General features: G+C 46.2%; 1 protein-coding gene across 1 annotated transcript; it reads left to right on the forward strand.

Moving 5' to 3' along the window:
* The first annotated feature begins 1730 nt into the window (after positions 1-1730).
* On the forward strand, positions 1731-11026 carry LOC145358498 (calcium and integrin-binding family member 3-like). Its single transcript, XM_080212613.1, has 4 exons — positions 1731-1745; positions 2671-2818; positions 8983-9178; positions 11005-11026. The coding sequence occupies exons 1-4, from the start codon at positions 1731-1733 to the stop codon at positions 11024-11026; spliced, it is 381 nt and encodes a 126-aa protein (XP_080068739.1).
* The last annotated feature ends 3906 nt before the right edge of the window (positions 11027-14932 follow it).

Genomic DNA, 14932 nt, shown 5'->3' on the forward strand with positions numbered 1-14932 from the left:
GAAAGCTAGCACGAGGGGGCATGGCTTTAAATTAAGGGGGGGTAGTTATAGGACTGATGTCAGGGGTAGGTTCTTTACCCAGAGGGTGGTGAGGGATTGGAATGCCCTGCCAGCTGCAGTTGTAAATGCGCCTAGTTTGGGGGCGTTTAAGAGATCCGTGGATAGGTTTATGGACGAAATGGGATTGGTTTAGATTAGTGGGTTAGTGTTGTTTTTTTTTAAAAGCTGGTCGGCGCAACATCGTGGGCCGAAGGGCCTGTTCTGCGCTGTAATGTTCTATGTTCTATGTTTCTATATGTGTTGTTAGATTGAAATTTAAACAATGTCTGTATACCTGTGAAGCATTGTATAAATATACACAGCTTTTCTGTGTAGAGTCTGCCTCAGAAACCTTTCTCTGAAGTAGTGCTCTCAGATCATCACCTCCTCAGCGTCTCCTGTAGTTAGTTTGTAAAAATCAGCAATAAGAATGTGAGAGTGGAAAATCCCTGCATATGTCTCTGTTTAGTGAGTGTGTTAAGAGATTATTGTATTGAGTAGGAGCATCTCAGAGTCCTGTGTTTTGGAATGTTAATGGTGAATAAGGAACAAAATGGAGTGAGAGCCATTACGGTATGTCTGTAATTGGTGTGATTTGCCACAACTCTGTAACAGGATGTAGACAAGTTAAATTGCCAATCAGAGAACTACTGATCGCATAAGAACATAAGAAATAGGAGCAGGAGTAGGCCATCTAGCCCTTCGAGCCTGCCCCGCCATTCAATAAGATCATGGCTGATCTGTCGTGTCTCAGTTCCACTTTCCCGCTTTCTCCCCATAACCCTTAATCCCCTTGCCTACCAAAAACCTATCAACCCGCGTCTTAAAAATATTCAGTGAGGCAGCCTCCACCACTTCAACGGGCAGAGAATTCCAGAGATTCACCACCCTTTGAGTGAAGAAGTTCCTCCTCAACTCCGTTCTAAACCGCCCCCCCTTTATCTTGAGGATGATGAAGGGGATGGATAGGATAGAGGTGGAGAGGTTCTTCCCGCTCAGAAAGGACAGCAGGACTAGAGGGCAGACAAGATGATCAGAGGATTGGATAGGGTGGACAGTGAGAGCCTTTTTACTCCGATACAGATTGCTAGCACCAGGGGACATAGCTTTAAATTGAGGGGTGGTAATTATAGGACGGATGTCAGAGGTAGGTTCTTTACTCAGAGGGTAGTAAGGTCGTGGAATGCCCTGCCTGCAGCAGTTGTGGACTCGCCAACATTAAGGGCGTTCAAATGGTCAGTGGATAGGCATATGGATAACATTGGAATAGTTTAGGTTAGACGGGCTTTAGATGGTTTCACAGATCGGTGCAACATCGAGGGCTGAAGGGCCTGTACTGTGCTGTGTTCGATTGTGGGATTGATCAGGTGTTCTCTATAAAGGTGAGTCTATTGAGAAACTCCAGTCTCCTCTCACAATACGCCTCTTTTCAAATAATTCACAGTGGTGTGTGGTGTCCTCACTGGCCATGACTCTGTGATAATGTTCTGAGTTTGGAACAGTGATGTGACAAGGAACTTCAACGAAGGAACTTCAGACAAACTCTATCTGACCTCAGTGAAACATTAAGCCCTCTGTCTCCGCCTTATTCCAGACTGTTCCATCGCTACCGAGACCTGGCTCCGCAGTTGGTGCCACTCAGTTACAAGGACAAGCCTGATGTGAAGATTCCCTATGAGCTGATTGGCAGTATGCCAGAGTTGAAGGTAATTGTGCAGGAACTCACGGTTAGTGCCAAGAGCACTCTCACTGCTCCATTCTGAATAATTCATCAACTACTAATTGACACACATCTTCCAGTATCTTTCCAGCAACCTGAAACCCACCAGTCAGCAGGGATGAAACTCAGTCTCTGATGCCTAGAGGTTGGAGCTGAAAAGAATATTATTAACAGTTCATTTACTGGTCATGTGTGCGTTGTTTTCATTTGAAGGCTTTCCATTTATCAGCTCATTTGTTTGTTTATCAGTGTTGTACGGGGAGGTCTAAAAAGCCCAACAAAACTAAAACAGCTGGAACCCCAAAGATCCCAATACAAAGCCAACATTTACAGTTCAACCCAAATTACCCTTGAAATGGAATGACTCGCTGAACTATTTGAGTGGGCAGTTAGAGCTAGCTGTGTTACAGTGGGGCTGGAATCCTTCCAGGATGGATAATAATGAATCAAATCCTTTCTTATGACAATCTGGTAACTTCATGACCATTATTAGTGAGACTAGCATTTTATTCCAGATTTATTAATTAATTGAATTTATATTCCTCTAGTTGTCATGGTGGGATTTGAACTCCTATCTCTGGAGCATTGGCCCAGCACTCTGTCCAATAGTATTACCATTTTGCTACCATTTTCCTCAGAACATCCTGCACCCAAAACTCACACCTAACTGCACCTAAAATAGCTTGAGTCCCTCTAAGTTCTCCACAGCGAAAGCATTTCAATCCAATCTGAAGCCAAACTAACTCATTTTCCCCAGGCTGACTGCCAATGGAAAGGTTTGCCCCAGCAAGCTCAGTGTGTCCTCCTGTAATCTCTCTGTTAATTCACCCCCAGTTTCTGACATCAATAGTGTGAAGGTGCAGGTTTCACGCTATTTGTTAGTGTTGTGTATCGCTTTTCTCGAACTGCAGGATAATCCCTTCCGCCAGAGAATTGCAGAGGTATTTTCTGAGGACAATGATGGGAATATGACCTTGGATGACTTTCTGGATATGTTCTCTGTGATGAGTGAGATGGCCCCGCGTGATCTAAAGGCCTGCTATGCATTTAAAATCTATGGTGAGTTTTGCTTGATCTGAATGATTGGAGATGACTTTTCTATCATCACACGGGTGTTAGATTGTGGGAAGCCGGTTTGTGAATGGTGATGCTGGATCCAATCTTTACTCAGTCTTTGGACCGATCGCCTGGTCCTGTCCACCAGCAGGATCTCCTGGTCCCACGGAAACCAATGGACTTTTGACCAGTTTGCCTCTTCGGCCATGGAAGAAGCTGTGGTAGGGTGCTGGGAAATCCCAGCCCTACAATTATTTGCTTTGTTTAGAATTTAGAATCCCTTCAGTACAGAAAGAGGCCATTCAGCCCATCAAGTCTGCACCAATCACAATCCCATCCAGGCCCTATCCCCATATCCCCACATATTTACCCACTAATCCCTCTAACATATGCATCTCTGGACACTAAGGGGCAATTTTAGCAATCAACCTAACCCGCACATCTTTGGACTGTGGGAGGAAAACAGAACACCCGGAGGAAACCCACGCAGACACGAGGAGAATGTGCAAACTCCACACAGACAGTGACCCGAGCCAGGAATTGAACCCAGGACCCTAGAGCTGTGAAGCAGCAGTGCTAACCCACTGTGCTACTGTGCCATCCCTAGATTACAAGCATATATCTTCAAACTCAACCACAACAGCTTCAGTAAGTGTCTTTACACATGCTCAATGGAATGCTCTTCTCTCATGTATAATTCAGCATAATCGATATACAATTAACCCTCTACAGCTGGAGTCAGGAACTGTTGATTCACAAACTTCATACGGCGTGGTGGCACAGTGGTTAGCACTGCTGCTTCACAGTGCCAGGGAACTGAGTTCAATTCCCAGCTTGGCTCACTGGCTATGGGAGTTTGCATGTTCTCCCCGTGTCTGCGTGGGTTTCCTCCGGGTGCTCCAGTTTCCTCCCACACTCCAAAAATGTGCAGGTTAGGTTGATTGGCCGTGCTAAATTGCCCCTTAGTGTCAGGGGAATGAACAGGGTAAATAGGTGGGGTTACGTGAATAGGGTTAGGGTGGGATTGCTGTTGGTGCAGGCTCAATGGGCAATATGTACTGTACACTGTAAGAATTCTATGATGATACTTCCACAACTTGTAATCCCAAAGTGATCTTCCAGAATGAGTCTAATGTTGGGTCCATTCATTCCTTTGAACAGACGAGGGGACAGCTCTGTTTCCAAGCCAAAAACCTCTATGAATCTATGATTCTAACTGCCCTTGCCAGCTGGAACTCCCCAGTTAGAGAAGGAAATCCTATTTTAAAGCCTATCCTGGGTCTTTGAGAATCCTGATACGTAGGAAAATTGTGGAATTAAATTGTGAGAAGGTTACACACAAATACATGGAGCAGGATTAGGAAGGAGTAGGTGTCTCAGCTGTTAAAACCTGATCCAATAGGATCATGGTTGATCTGACTGTAACTTTAACCCCACATTCCTGTCTACACCTGATAACTTCTCACCCCTTGTTAATCAGGAATCTACCCACCTCCGCCTTAAACATAAAGATCCTGCATCCACTCACTGCCTTTTCTGGAAGAGAGTTTCAAACATAGAAACATAGAAAAACTACAGGACAATACAGGCCCTTCGGCCCACAAAGTTGTGCTGAACATGTCCCTACCTTAGAGATTACTAGGCTTACCTATAAACCCTCTATCTTACTAAGTCTTATATAAATATAAGTACTTATATAAAAGTCTCTTGAAAGACCCTATCAAATCCGCCAGCACCGGCAGCCGATTCCACTCACTCACCACCCTCTGAGTGAAAAACTTACCCCTAACATCTCCTCTGTACCTACTCCCCAGCACCTTAACCCTGTGTCCTCTCGTAACGACCATTTCAGCCCGGGGAAATAACCTCTGAGAATCCACTTGATCAATACCTCTCAACATCTTATACACCTCTATCAGGTCACCTCTCATCCTTCATCTCTCCAAGGAGAAAAAACCAACTCCCTCAACCTATCCTCATAAGGCATGCCTCCCAATCCAGGCAACATTCTTGTAAATCTCCTCTGCACCCTCTCAATAGCTTCCACATCCTTCCTGTAGTGAGGCGACCAGAACTGCACACAGTACTCCAAGTGGGGTCTGACAAGGGTCTTATAAAGCTGCAGCATTACCTCCCGCCAGTACACCATACGCCTTCTTAACCACAGCTTCAACCTGCGCAGCTGCTTTGAGCGTCCTATGAACTCGGACCCCAAGATCCTTCTGACCTTCCACACTGCCCAGAGTCTTACCCTTAATACAAAGAACAAAGAACAAAATCAGCCCAGGAAACAGGCCCTTCGGCCCAACAAGCCTGCACCGCCATCTCAACACCACCAGTCCACCCCTCTACCCACGACCCCTGTCTAATGTTTTATGGCTATCCAGATTGAGGGAATCTGATTTAGGGACAACTTATTCCTGCCATAATATATTCCGTCATCCTATTTGACCTGCTAAAATGAACCACTTCACACTTATCTGGGTTAAACTCCATCTGCCACTTCTCCACCCAGTCTTGCATCCTATCAATGTCTCACTGCAACTTCTGACATCCCTCCACACTATCCACAACACCACCAACCTTTGTGTCATTGGCAAACTTACCAACACATCCCTCCACTTCCTCATCCAGGTCATTTATAAAAATCACAAACAGTAAGGGTCCCAGAACAGATCCCTGGGGCACTCCACTAGTGACTGACCTCCAGGCAGAAAAAGACCCATCCACAACCACTCTCTGCCTTTTGTGGGCAAGCCAGTTCTGGATCCACAAAGCAATGTCCCCTTGGATCCCATGCCCCCCCACTTTCTCAATAAGCCTTGCATGGCGGACCTTATCAAATGCCTTGCTGAAGTCCATATAAACCACATCCATCGCTCTTCCTTCATCAATGTGTTTAGTCACATCTTCAGAAAATTCAATCAGGCTCATAAGGCATGATCTGCCTTTGACAAAGCCATGCTGACTATTCTTAATCATATTATACCTCTCCAAATGTTCATAAATCCTCCTCTCAGGATCTTCTCCATCAACTTACCAACCACTGAGGTTAGACTCTATAATTTCCAGGGCTCTCTCTACTCCCTTTCTTGAATAAAGGAACAACATCCACAATCCTCCAATCCTCCGGAACCTGTCCCATCTCCATTGATGATGCAAAGATCGTCACCAGAGGCTCAGCAATCTCCTCCCTCGTCTCCCGCAGTAACCTGGGGTACATCCCATCCGGTCCTGGTGACTTATCTATCTTGATACTTTTCAAAAGCTCCAACACATCCTCTTTCTTAATATCTACATGCTCAAAGCCACACAATTCTATGGGAGAAAAAATTTAGCCTCGTCTCTCTCTTAAATGGGTCACCCCTTATTTTTAAACAGTGACCCCAAGTTCTAGATTCTCCCACACGAGGAAACATCTTGTTCACGTCCACTCTGCCAACATTCCTCAGGATCTTAAACATTTCAATCACTATGAAGCTGGGTAGCGCTTAATATAAAAAAAGATAGCAAGAGTTTTTATAAATATATGAAAAGGAAGAGGCTGGCTAGGGTGAACGTTGGTCCTTTAGAGGATGAGAAAGGGGACTTAGTGGTAGGGGATGAGGATATGGCTAAGGTATTGAATAACTTTTTTGTTTCTGTCTTCACGGAGGAGGACGTGAATAATTTGCCGGGTGTTAGCGATGGAAAGGTGGTAGGACTGGAGGGTCTTAATGACATTACTGTTACTAGAGAGGCGGTGCTCGACAGACTGGAGGGGCTGATTGTGGACAAGTCCCCAGGACCGGATGGAATGCATCCGAGGGTTCTGAAAGAAATGGCGGAGGTGATAGTGGATGCCTTGGTGGTTATTTTCCAGACGTCGCTGGATTCCGGGGAAGTGCTGGAAGATTGGAAAACGGCTAATGTTACGCCGTTGTTTAAGAAGGGTGCCAGGCAAAAGGCGGGGAATTATAGGCTGGTTAGTTTAACGTCTGTGGTAGGTAAAATGTTAGAATCCGTCATTAAGGAGGAAATAGCGAGGCATCTTGAAGGGAATTGCTTGATAGAGCAGACGCAGCACGGTTTCATTAAAGGGAAGTCGTGTCTGACAAATTTACTGGAGTTCTATGAGGATGTGTCTAGGGCGGTGGATAGAGGAGAGTCGGTGGATGTGGTCTTTCTGGATTTTCAGAAGGCGTTTGACAAGGTACCTCACAAGAGGTTATTGCAGAAGGTCGAGGGACATGGAGTTGGGGGTAGGGTGTTAGCGTGGATAGAGGATTGGTTGTCAAATAGGAGGCAGAGAGTGGGGGTCAACGGGTGCTATTCGGATTGGCGGATGGTGACTAGTGGAGTGCCCCAGGGGTCGGTGCTGGGGCCTCAGCTATTTACCATTTATATAGATGATCTGGAGGAGGGAACCGAGTGTAGGGTGTCAAAATTTGCTGATGACACCAAGATTGGGGGAACAGCAAATTGTGCGGAGGGTGTGGAGAGTCTACAGAAGGATCTAGATAGGCTGGGCGAATGGGCCAGGAAATGGCAAATGGAATTTAATGTTGGCAAGTGCGAGGTGGTCCACTTTGGTAGGAATAATGGTAGGAAGGACTATTACTTACGTGGCGAAAAACTGCAGCAGGCGACGGTGCAGAGGGACCTCGGGGTCCTTGTGCATGAGTCGCAAAAACCCAGCTTGCAGGTGCAGCAGGTGGTCAGGAAGGCGAATGGGATGCTGGCCTTCATAGCGAGGGGGATTGAATATAAAAGTAGGGAGGTCTTGCTGCAGCTGTATAGGGCATTGGTGAGGCCGCAGCTGGAGTACTGTGTGCATTTTTGGGCGCCGCACCTGCGCAAAGATATTTTGGCCTTGGGGGGAGTGCAGAGGAGGTTTACTAGGCTGATACTGGAGTTGAGGGGGTTGAGCTATGAGGAGAGGCTGAATAAACTAGGCTTGTACTCGTTAGAGTTCAGAAGAATGAGGGGAGATCTCATTGAGATGTATAAGATGATGAATGGGATGGATAGGATAGAGGTGGAGAGACTCTTCCCGCTCAAAAAAGACAGTAGGACTAGGGGGCACAGCCTCAAGATAAAGGGGGGGCGGTTTAAAACGGAGTTGAGGAGGAACTTCTTCACTCAAAGGGTGGTGAATCTCTGGAATTCTCTGCCCGTTGAAGTGGTGGAGGCTGCCTCACTAAATATTTTTAAGACGCGGGTTGATGGGTTTTTGATAAGAGAGGGGATTAAGGGTTATGGGGAGAGGGCGGGAAAGTGGAACTGAGACACGACAGATCAGCCATGATCTTATTGAATGGCGGGGCAGGATCGAAGGGCTAGATGGCCTACTCCTGCTCCTATTTCTTATGTTCTTATGTTCTTAAGTTGCCTCTTACTCTTCTAAACTTCAAAAATACAAGTCTCGCTTCTCCTACCTTTTCTCCAAAGACGACCTGCCCATTCCGGGTATTAGTCCGGTATGAACCTTATATGAATTGCTTCTAACGCATTTACATCTTTCCTTAAATAAGATGACCAATACTGTCCACGGTACTCCAAATATAGTCTCACAAATGCTCTACATAACTGAAGCACTGCATTTATATTCAGTTCCCCTCGCAATAAATATTAGGTTTTTTTACCTGCATAACTGACAGTGGTTTACAGCATGGAAAGAGGCCCTTCGGTCCAACTTGTCCATGCCACCCCTTTTTTTTAAACCCCTGAGCTAGTCCCAATTGCCCACATTTGGCTCTCTACACTCATCTTACTCCTGTGACTGTCTAAATGTTTTTTAATTGTACCTTTCTGTACTACTACATCTGGCAGCTTGTTCCAGACACTCATCACCTCTGTGTGAAACAATTGCCCCCTGGATACTTTTGTGTCCAGGGAGAGTTCCAGGGCTAAAACCCTGGAACTCTCTCTCTAACAGCACTGTGGGTGTACCTACACCTCAGGGACTGCAGTGGATCAAGGTGGCAGCTCACTACCATCTTCTCGAAGGAAATTAGGATGGGTAATAAATGCTGGCTGGACCAGCAACTGCCACATCCTTTGAAAGAATTTTTGTTCAAAGACGGCACTCTTCAACCAATCATGTCCATGGTTATCAATTTGATCTTTTGATTTCTCCGCCTCTGTGACTTTGCTTTGACCTGAAGCTGATTTCTTTCAAACACTAGATTTTAACAATGATAATTTTATCTGCAAATCGGATTTGGAGAAGACACTAATCAAACTGACTCGGAATGAATTGACACCAGAGGAGGTGAGGTTGGTGTGTGAGAAGGTGCTCGATGAATCGGATCTGGATAATGACGGCAAACTATCCTTGGAAGATTTCCAGCACATGATCATCCGTGCCCCTGATTTCCTCAGGTACCGTTCCCTGTTTTATCTAGCCTGCCTTCCAAACTCACTCAGCCTCTCTACGTTTGGAATCTTTGGTGAGATGCCACCAGCCACAGGAAGCTTGGTGGACCCTCAGATTGGTGAGTGGATAAAAATCAGTTCAAAACTGAATGCCACACGTGCTCATTGAAAGATCACCAGGATTGGGGGTGTTGTCGGGGGCGGATTGAGATGTACAAAAAATAGGTGGAAGAAACTTTTCCCCTTAGTGGAGGGGCCATTAGCCAATGGAGGGGGGGCAGGGGCATCAATTTAAGGTAAGGGGGCAGGAGGTTTAGAGGGAATTTGAGGAAAAGGTTTTTCACCCAGAGCATGGTGAGAATCTGCCTGAAAGGATGGTCAAGGCAGGAACTCTCATAACAATTAAGAAGCTTTTAGATGAGCAGTTAAAATGCCACAGCACACGATACTATGGACCTAGACCTGGAAAATGGGATTAGACTAAGTAGGTGCTTGGTGGCTGATGCAGATATGATGGGCTGACGGGCCTCTCTCCGTGCTGTAAATTCTGAGTCTATGACACAAATGTGTGTAAGTGACGGGATTGAGTGTCCGTGGTTAACGGTGAGTTGCTGTTACACACATAGTCCTCCTGGAGGAGGGGGCCTGCCAACGCCAGCCTATGTTTGGACTGGATGGTGGCAATGGGAGTCGCATGGAGGATAACCAAGTAGGGAAAAAGGTTTAGTGGGAAAGGGTGTGGCACTGGCTAGGCAAAGGTGGAAGGGATGGTGTGTCCTTTGACCCCATGAGGACAGTGACTCCCTTGGCCTGTCTGGGAATTCACCACGATGCACATTGATGCAAAGTTAATGAGCTGAACAGCACAAGATCTCTTTGCAGCAGGAGGAGGATGAGAGGCGACTTAATAGAGGTTTATAATCTTCTTATAATCCCTCTCATGAGAGGGGTTGATAGAGTGGACGTGCAGAGACTATTTCCTCGGGTGGGTGTAGCTGTTACTAGGGGGCATAACTATAAGGTTCATGGTGGGAGATGTAGGAGGGATGTCTGAGGGTAGAGTAGAGAGTTGTTGGGGTGTGGAACAGAACAAAGAACAAAAAACAGCCCGGGAAACAGGCCCTTCGGCCCAACGAGCCCGCACTGCCATCTTAACATTACCAGTCCCACCTCCACCCATGACCCTTATCTATGCTTATGGCCATCCACATTGAGGGAAACTAATTTAGGGACAATTTATTACCTCCAATCAGCCTAACAGCACATCTTTGGGGTATTTAGTATCATTCGAATGCACTGCCTGCTGTGATAGTGGAGTCGGACACTTTAGGAACTTTCAAGTGGTTATAGGATAGGCACATGGAGCACACCAGAATGATAGGGAGTGGGATAGCTTGATCTTGGGATTGGACATAGCTCGGCACAACATCGAGAGCCGAAGGGCCTGTACTGTGCTGTAATGTTTCTATGTTATAAGATCGTGTGTGTTCGCCTGTCACACCCACCAATGGGATTGACTGCACTGTCAGACCCTGATTTCAGGGGCGGCTGTGCTGTTGGTTTCTCTGCCCTGCTCCTTGTTGTCGGAGGAGCTGCTCTGTGTGATTGGCAATCTGGTAGCTCACTGCTCCCTCTTGCTCATGGCTGCGCTGTGAAAGTGAGCAGTGTCCGACACGGGAGGCCAGCTGGCTGGGAGCTCTACACTAAGGATATTTTAGTCCTAGATGGTTGGTGTTTATAGTTGCTGGGTAGAAGTTACCCAGCCTCAGTCTGTACATTGAGTTGTGCTGTTAGTGTGTCTGTAACTGAGAATATTTTATTTTTCCCTTCAGCACTTTCCACATTCGAATCTGAGATGGTCTGACCAAAGCCAGCGCTGATACCTGTGAGGTGGAACACTGGAACACCCATAAATACCCTCCACAACTTCCTCTGTGACTCACAGCCTCTCCTGGGAGTATTTTGGTCAGACACAGGAGCAGAACAAACTGAAGGAGGCCAATCAGCCCATCAAGACTGTGCTCATGCTGGTCCTTCAACTAGAGCTGTGACCTATATCCCCATTTTCCTGTCTACCCACACACACTGTTTTATTCCTTGTTACCAAAACTTATCCATTCTCTGCTTCAATAGCCCCCACCAGTAGACCATTCCCTAATCTAATAGTAAATCTCGGTAAGACTTTCCCGCTAGCATCTCTCTTCAATCCTCCAGTGATGATCTTCAGTCCGTTATTGATGCACCAAACTAAAGGAACAAGTTTTTGCAATTTACTCCTCAAAGCATTTCGCAATTTCAAAATCTTCCAGTGAATTCACTTTCATTCCATGTTCCTTAGCACCTTCCAAACCCACAACCACTACCATCTAGAGGGACAGGGGCAGCAGATACCTGGAAACACCACAACCTGGAGGTTCTCCTCCAAATCACTCACCTTCCTGACTTGGAAATAGATCATCATTTCTTCACTGTCGCTGGGATTTCCTCCCTAAGAGCACCCTGGATGTACCTACACCATATGGACTCCGGCGATTCAAGAGGCAGCTCTCACTACCACAATCCCAAGGACAACTCAGGATGAGCAATACACACTGGTCTAGCCAGCCACACCCACCCCGTGGAAGAATGAAAGGAAATGCCCCAGTTTCTTACTGTTCCAGCCAACGGAATCTTTCTACAATTTCCTGGTGTTATTTCAGACTTCCAGAATCCACAATATTATCTTTGTTTCTGTCAGTTGTTTATCGGTGTCAATCTCCCACGTTGGGAGTTATTTGAGTTAACGATCTAACAATGTCATAATAACCTTTTATATCCGTCCCCACAATCAGTTGAAAAATGTTCACACCCTGTTCAGCTCAGGGTGGGGGACTGGGTCAAGGGAGCTCGTGGATGTGAGCTAGAACTCAGACAGAACTGCAGGAGCCTGAGGCTTAGAACCTACGCAAGCGCAGTCTCTAACTCACACTCAAGTCCTCTTACTGATCCTTTCCCTGGGAGGGGCTGCAAACTCCACTCATGATAAATATGTGTTCAAATATAAACCTGTGTAAAGTTTCTGTGTCATGATTTTGTAAACATTCTTGTCCGTACCTTTTAGTATTATTTAATAAACTCTGCCTGTCTCAATGATTTGGCTTAGAACAAAAGTTCAGCAACTCTGAGTGGAGAATGATCAGACGGAAAGTTCTGATTTTCTCTTGATAATCCAGCCCCCCCACCCTCCTGTAACCACCCCCCTCCCAAACTACCATCTAACCCACACCCCCCACACACTCCATCGCCTCCATCGAAATCCAGCCACCACCTGAGAAATAGGAGTGAAGCTCAGGGATTGTGAATAGATATTCGATAAACATCAAACTAGGGGGAAAATTTCTGTGGCGTTATTAGCAGCTGTTTTTCTAATTTCAGTCATTCAGTTGCACAGAACTGGCTTTCCAGGAAAGGAATTTCTGAAAGTTTATCTGGTAAACTCAGTGGATCCTCCTCCAATCAAAGAACAAGGAACAAAATCAGCCCGGGAAACAGGCCCTTCGGCCCAACGAGCCCGCACCGCCATCTCAACACCACCAGTCCCCCTCTCCACCCATGACCCTTATCTATTGTTTATGGCCATCCACATTGAGGGAAACTAATTTAGGGACAATTTATTCCTGCCAATCAGCCTAACAGCACATCTTTGGGGTGTGGGAGGAAACCAGAACACCTGGAGAAAACCCACGCAAGCACGGGGAGAATGCGCAAACTCCCACAGACACCGGCCCAAATCCATGTGTCTGCACAGCAATCAGTGATAGTCACTGAGCTGTCGTCTTGCCCAGTATCTGGTCCAGTTTAGGCGCACACTAACGACATGAAGCACTAGGCCAATCTCGAACAACCAAGAGCAGCCCAAGTACGACCCATTACGTGTATGCCCCTCATTGGACACGAGGCGGACCGACTTAAAACCTGTGAATGAAAGAGAAAAAACATTAGTATCATTCCACATCCTTATACATTACCAGGGACATCCTAATGCTAATGAACCTTCTTTAAAACAATCTCCTATATCCTCCCATCTCCAACCCACTCATGTGCCTGTCTAAGTTACTCTTAAACAACTCCAGCGTGCCTGCCTCCACCACCTTACTTGGCAGAGCATTCCATACCCCCACTACCCTCTGTGTGATAAACCTCCCTCTAATATCCGTGTTATACCTCTCCCCCCTCACCCTAAACCCAATCATTACCTGGTCTGATTGAAGTCACAGAGAGGGGGTTTGCCTGACATGACGGGTAGCTTCACTGCCTCCTCAAGAAAATCAAACTGTACACTTTAGAAAGGAAAATAAAAGTTACAACAAAGACGAGGTTAAGAAAGACAGCTCACTTCCCAAATCCTCAGAGTAGGACTGTCCTGGTAAACCTATCTGTCTCTTCCTGCCTCGCTCAACTTATTTCTTCCTATCTTGCCTTTAGTTTTTTCTTCCCTTCTCCAGTCTCTTCTTTAAAGTTTATTTGTTACCGGTGTCACGAGTGGGCTTGCATTAATGCTGCAGTGAAGTTACTGTGAAAATCGGTGCCTGTTTGGGTTGTGAGGGAGAACTTTAACATGGGGCTGTGGAGGAAACCCATGCAGACACATAGAACATAGAACATTACAGCGCAGAACAGGCCCTTCGGCCCACGATGTTGCACCGACCAGTTAAAAAACAATGACCCTCTAACCTAAACCAAACCCTTTCCATCCATAAACCTATCCACGGATCTCTTAAACGCCCCCAAACTAGGCGCATTTACACGGGGAATGTTTCTCATTCAATAACGTCTGTCTTAAGCCATGAGACTATTTGACATCAGAGCAGAATGAGGCCATTCGGCCCATCAAGTCTGCTCCACCATTCAATCATGGCTGATATTTTTCTCATCCCCATTTTCCTACCTTTTCCCCATAACCCCTGATCCCCTTATTAATCAAGAACCGAACTATCTCTGTCTTACAGACACTCAATGACCCGGCCTCCACAGCCTTCTGCAGCAAAGAGTTCCACAGATTTCCCCACTCTCTGGCTGAAGAAATTCCTCCTCGTCTCTGTTTTAAAGGATCGTCCCTTTAACCTGAAGTTGTGCCTCTGGTTCTAGTTTTTCCTGTTACTGGCAATATCTCCAGACGTCCAGTCTTAACCTGTCTCACTTCCTCCAAATAAAAGGTACGGCTCTGGATCCCCACCTGGGCCCCAGTTATGCCAGTCCTTTAGAGTCACAGTAAAACAGCACAGAAACAAGTCCATGCTCTATACCACCCATCAAATAACAATCTATACTAATCCCATTCTCCAGCATTTAGTCCATAACCTGCAGTGCCTTGGAGATTTAAGTGCTTGTCTGGATGCTTCTGAAATGTTGCAAATTTTGTGGGTTATCTGGAACATCCTTTGTTGCAGTTCCTCTCTGTTATAGAGTCATAGACGTTTACAGCATGGAAACAGGCCCTTCGGCCCAACTTGTCCATGTCGCCAGTTTTTAACCATTGAGCTGGTCCCAGTTGCCCGCGTTTGGCTCATAGCCCTCCATTAACATCTTACCCATTAAACTATCAAAATGCTTTTTAAAAGACAAAATTACCTCTGCACTGTTACCTCTGGCAGCTCATTCCAGACACTCACCACCTTCTGTGTGAAACAATTGCCCCCCCACACCCCCCCACAACCACCCTCCTGCCAACTCTTTTGTATCTCTCCCCTCTCACCTCAAACCTCTAGTTTTAGACTCCTC

The sequence above is a fragment of the Carcharhinus amblyrhynchos genome, chromosome 26 (assembly GCF_965287045.1).
Source record: "Carcharhinus amblyrhynchos chromosome 26, sCarAmb.v2.hapA, whole genome shotgun sequence".
NCBI classification, from domain to species: domain Eukaryota; kingdom Metazoa; phylum Chordata; class Chondrichthyes; order Carcharhiniformes; family Carcharhinidae; genus Carcharhinus; species Carcharhinus amblyrhynchos.

Bases quoted from the DNA above. Each gene is read 5' to 3' on its own strand.
- LOC145358498 (XM_080212613.1), top strand. The intron at 2,819-8,982 runs GTGAGTTTTGCT...TTCAAACACTAG, and splicing joins CTATGCATTTAAAATCTATG to ATTTTAACAATGATAATTTT. The intron at 9,179-11,004 runs GTACCGTTCCCT...TTTTCCCTTCAG, and splicing joins CGTGCCCCTGATTTCCTCAG to CACTTTCCACATTCGAATCT.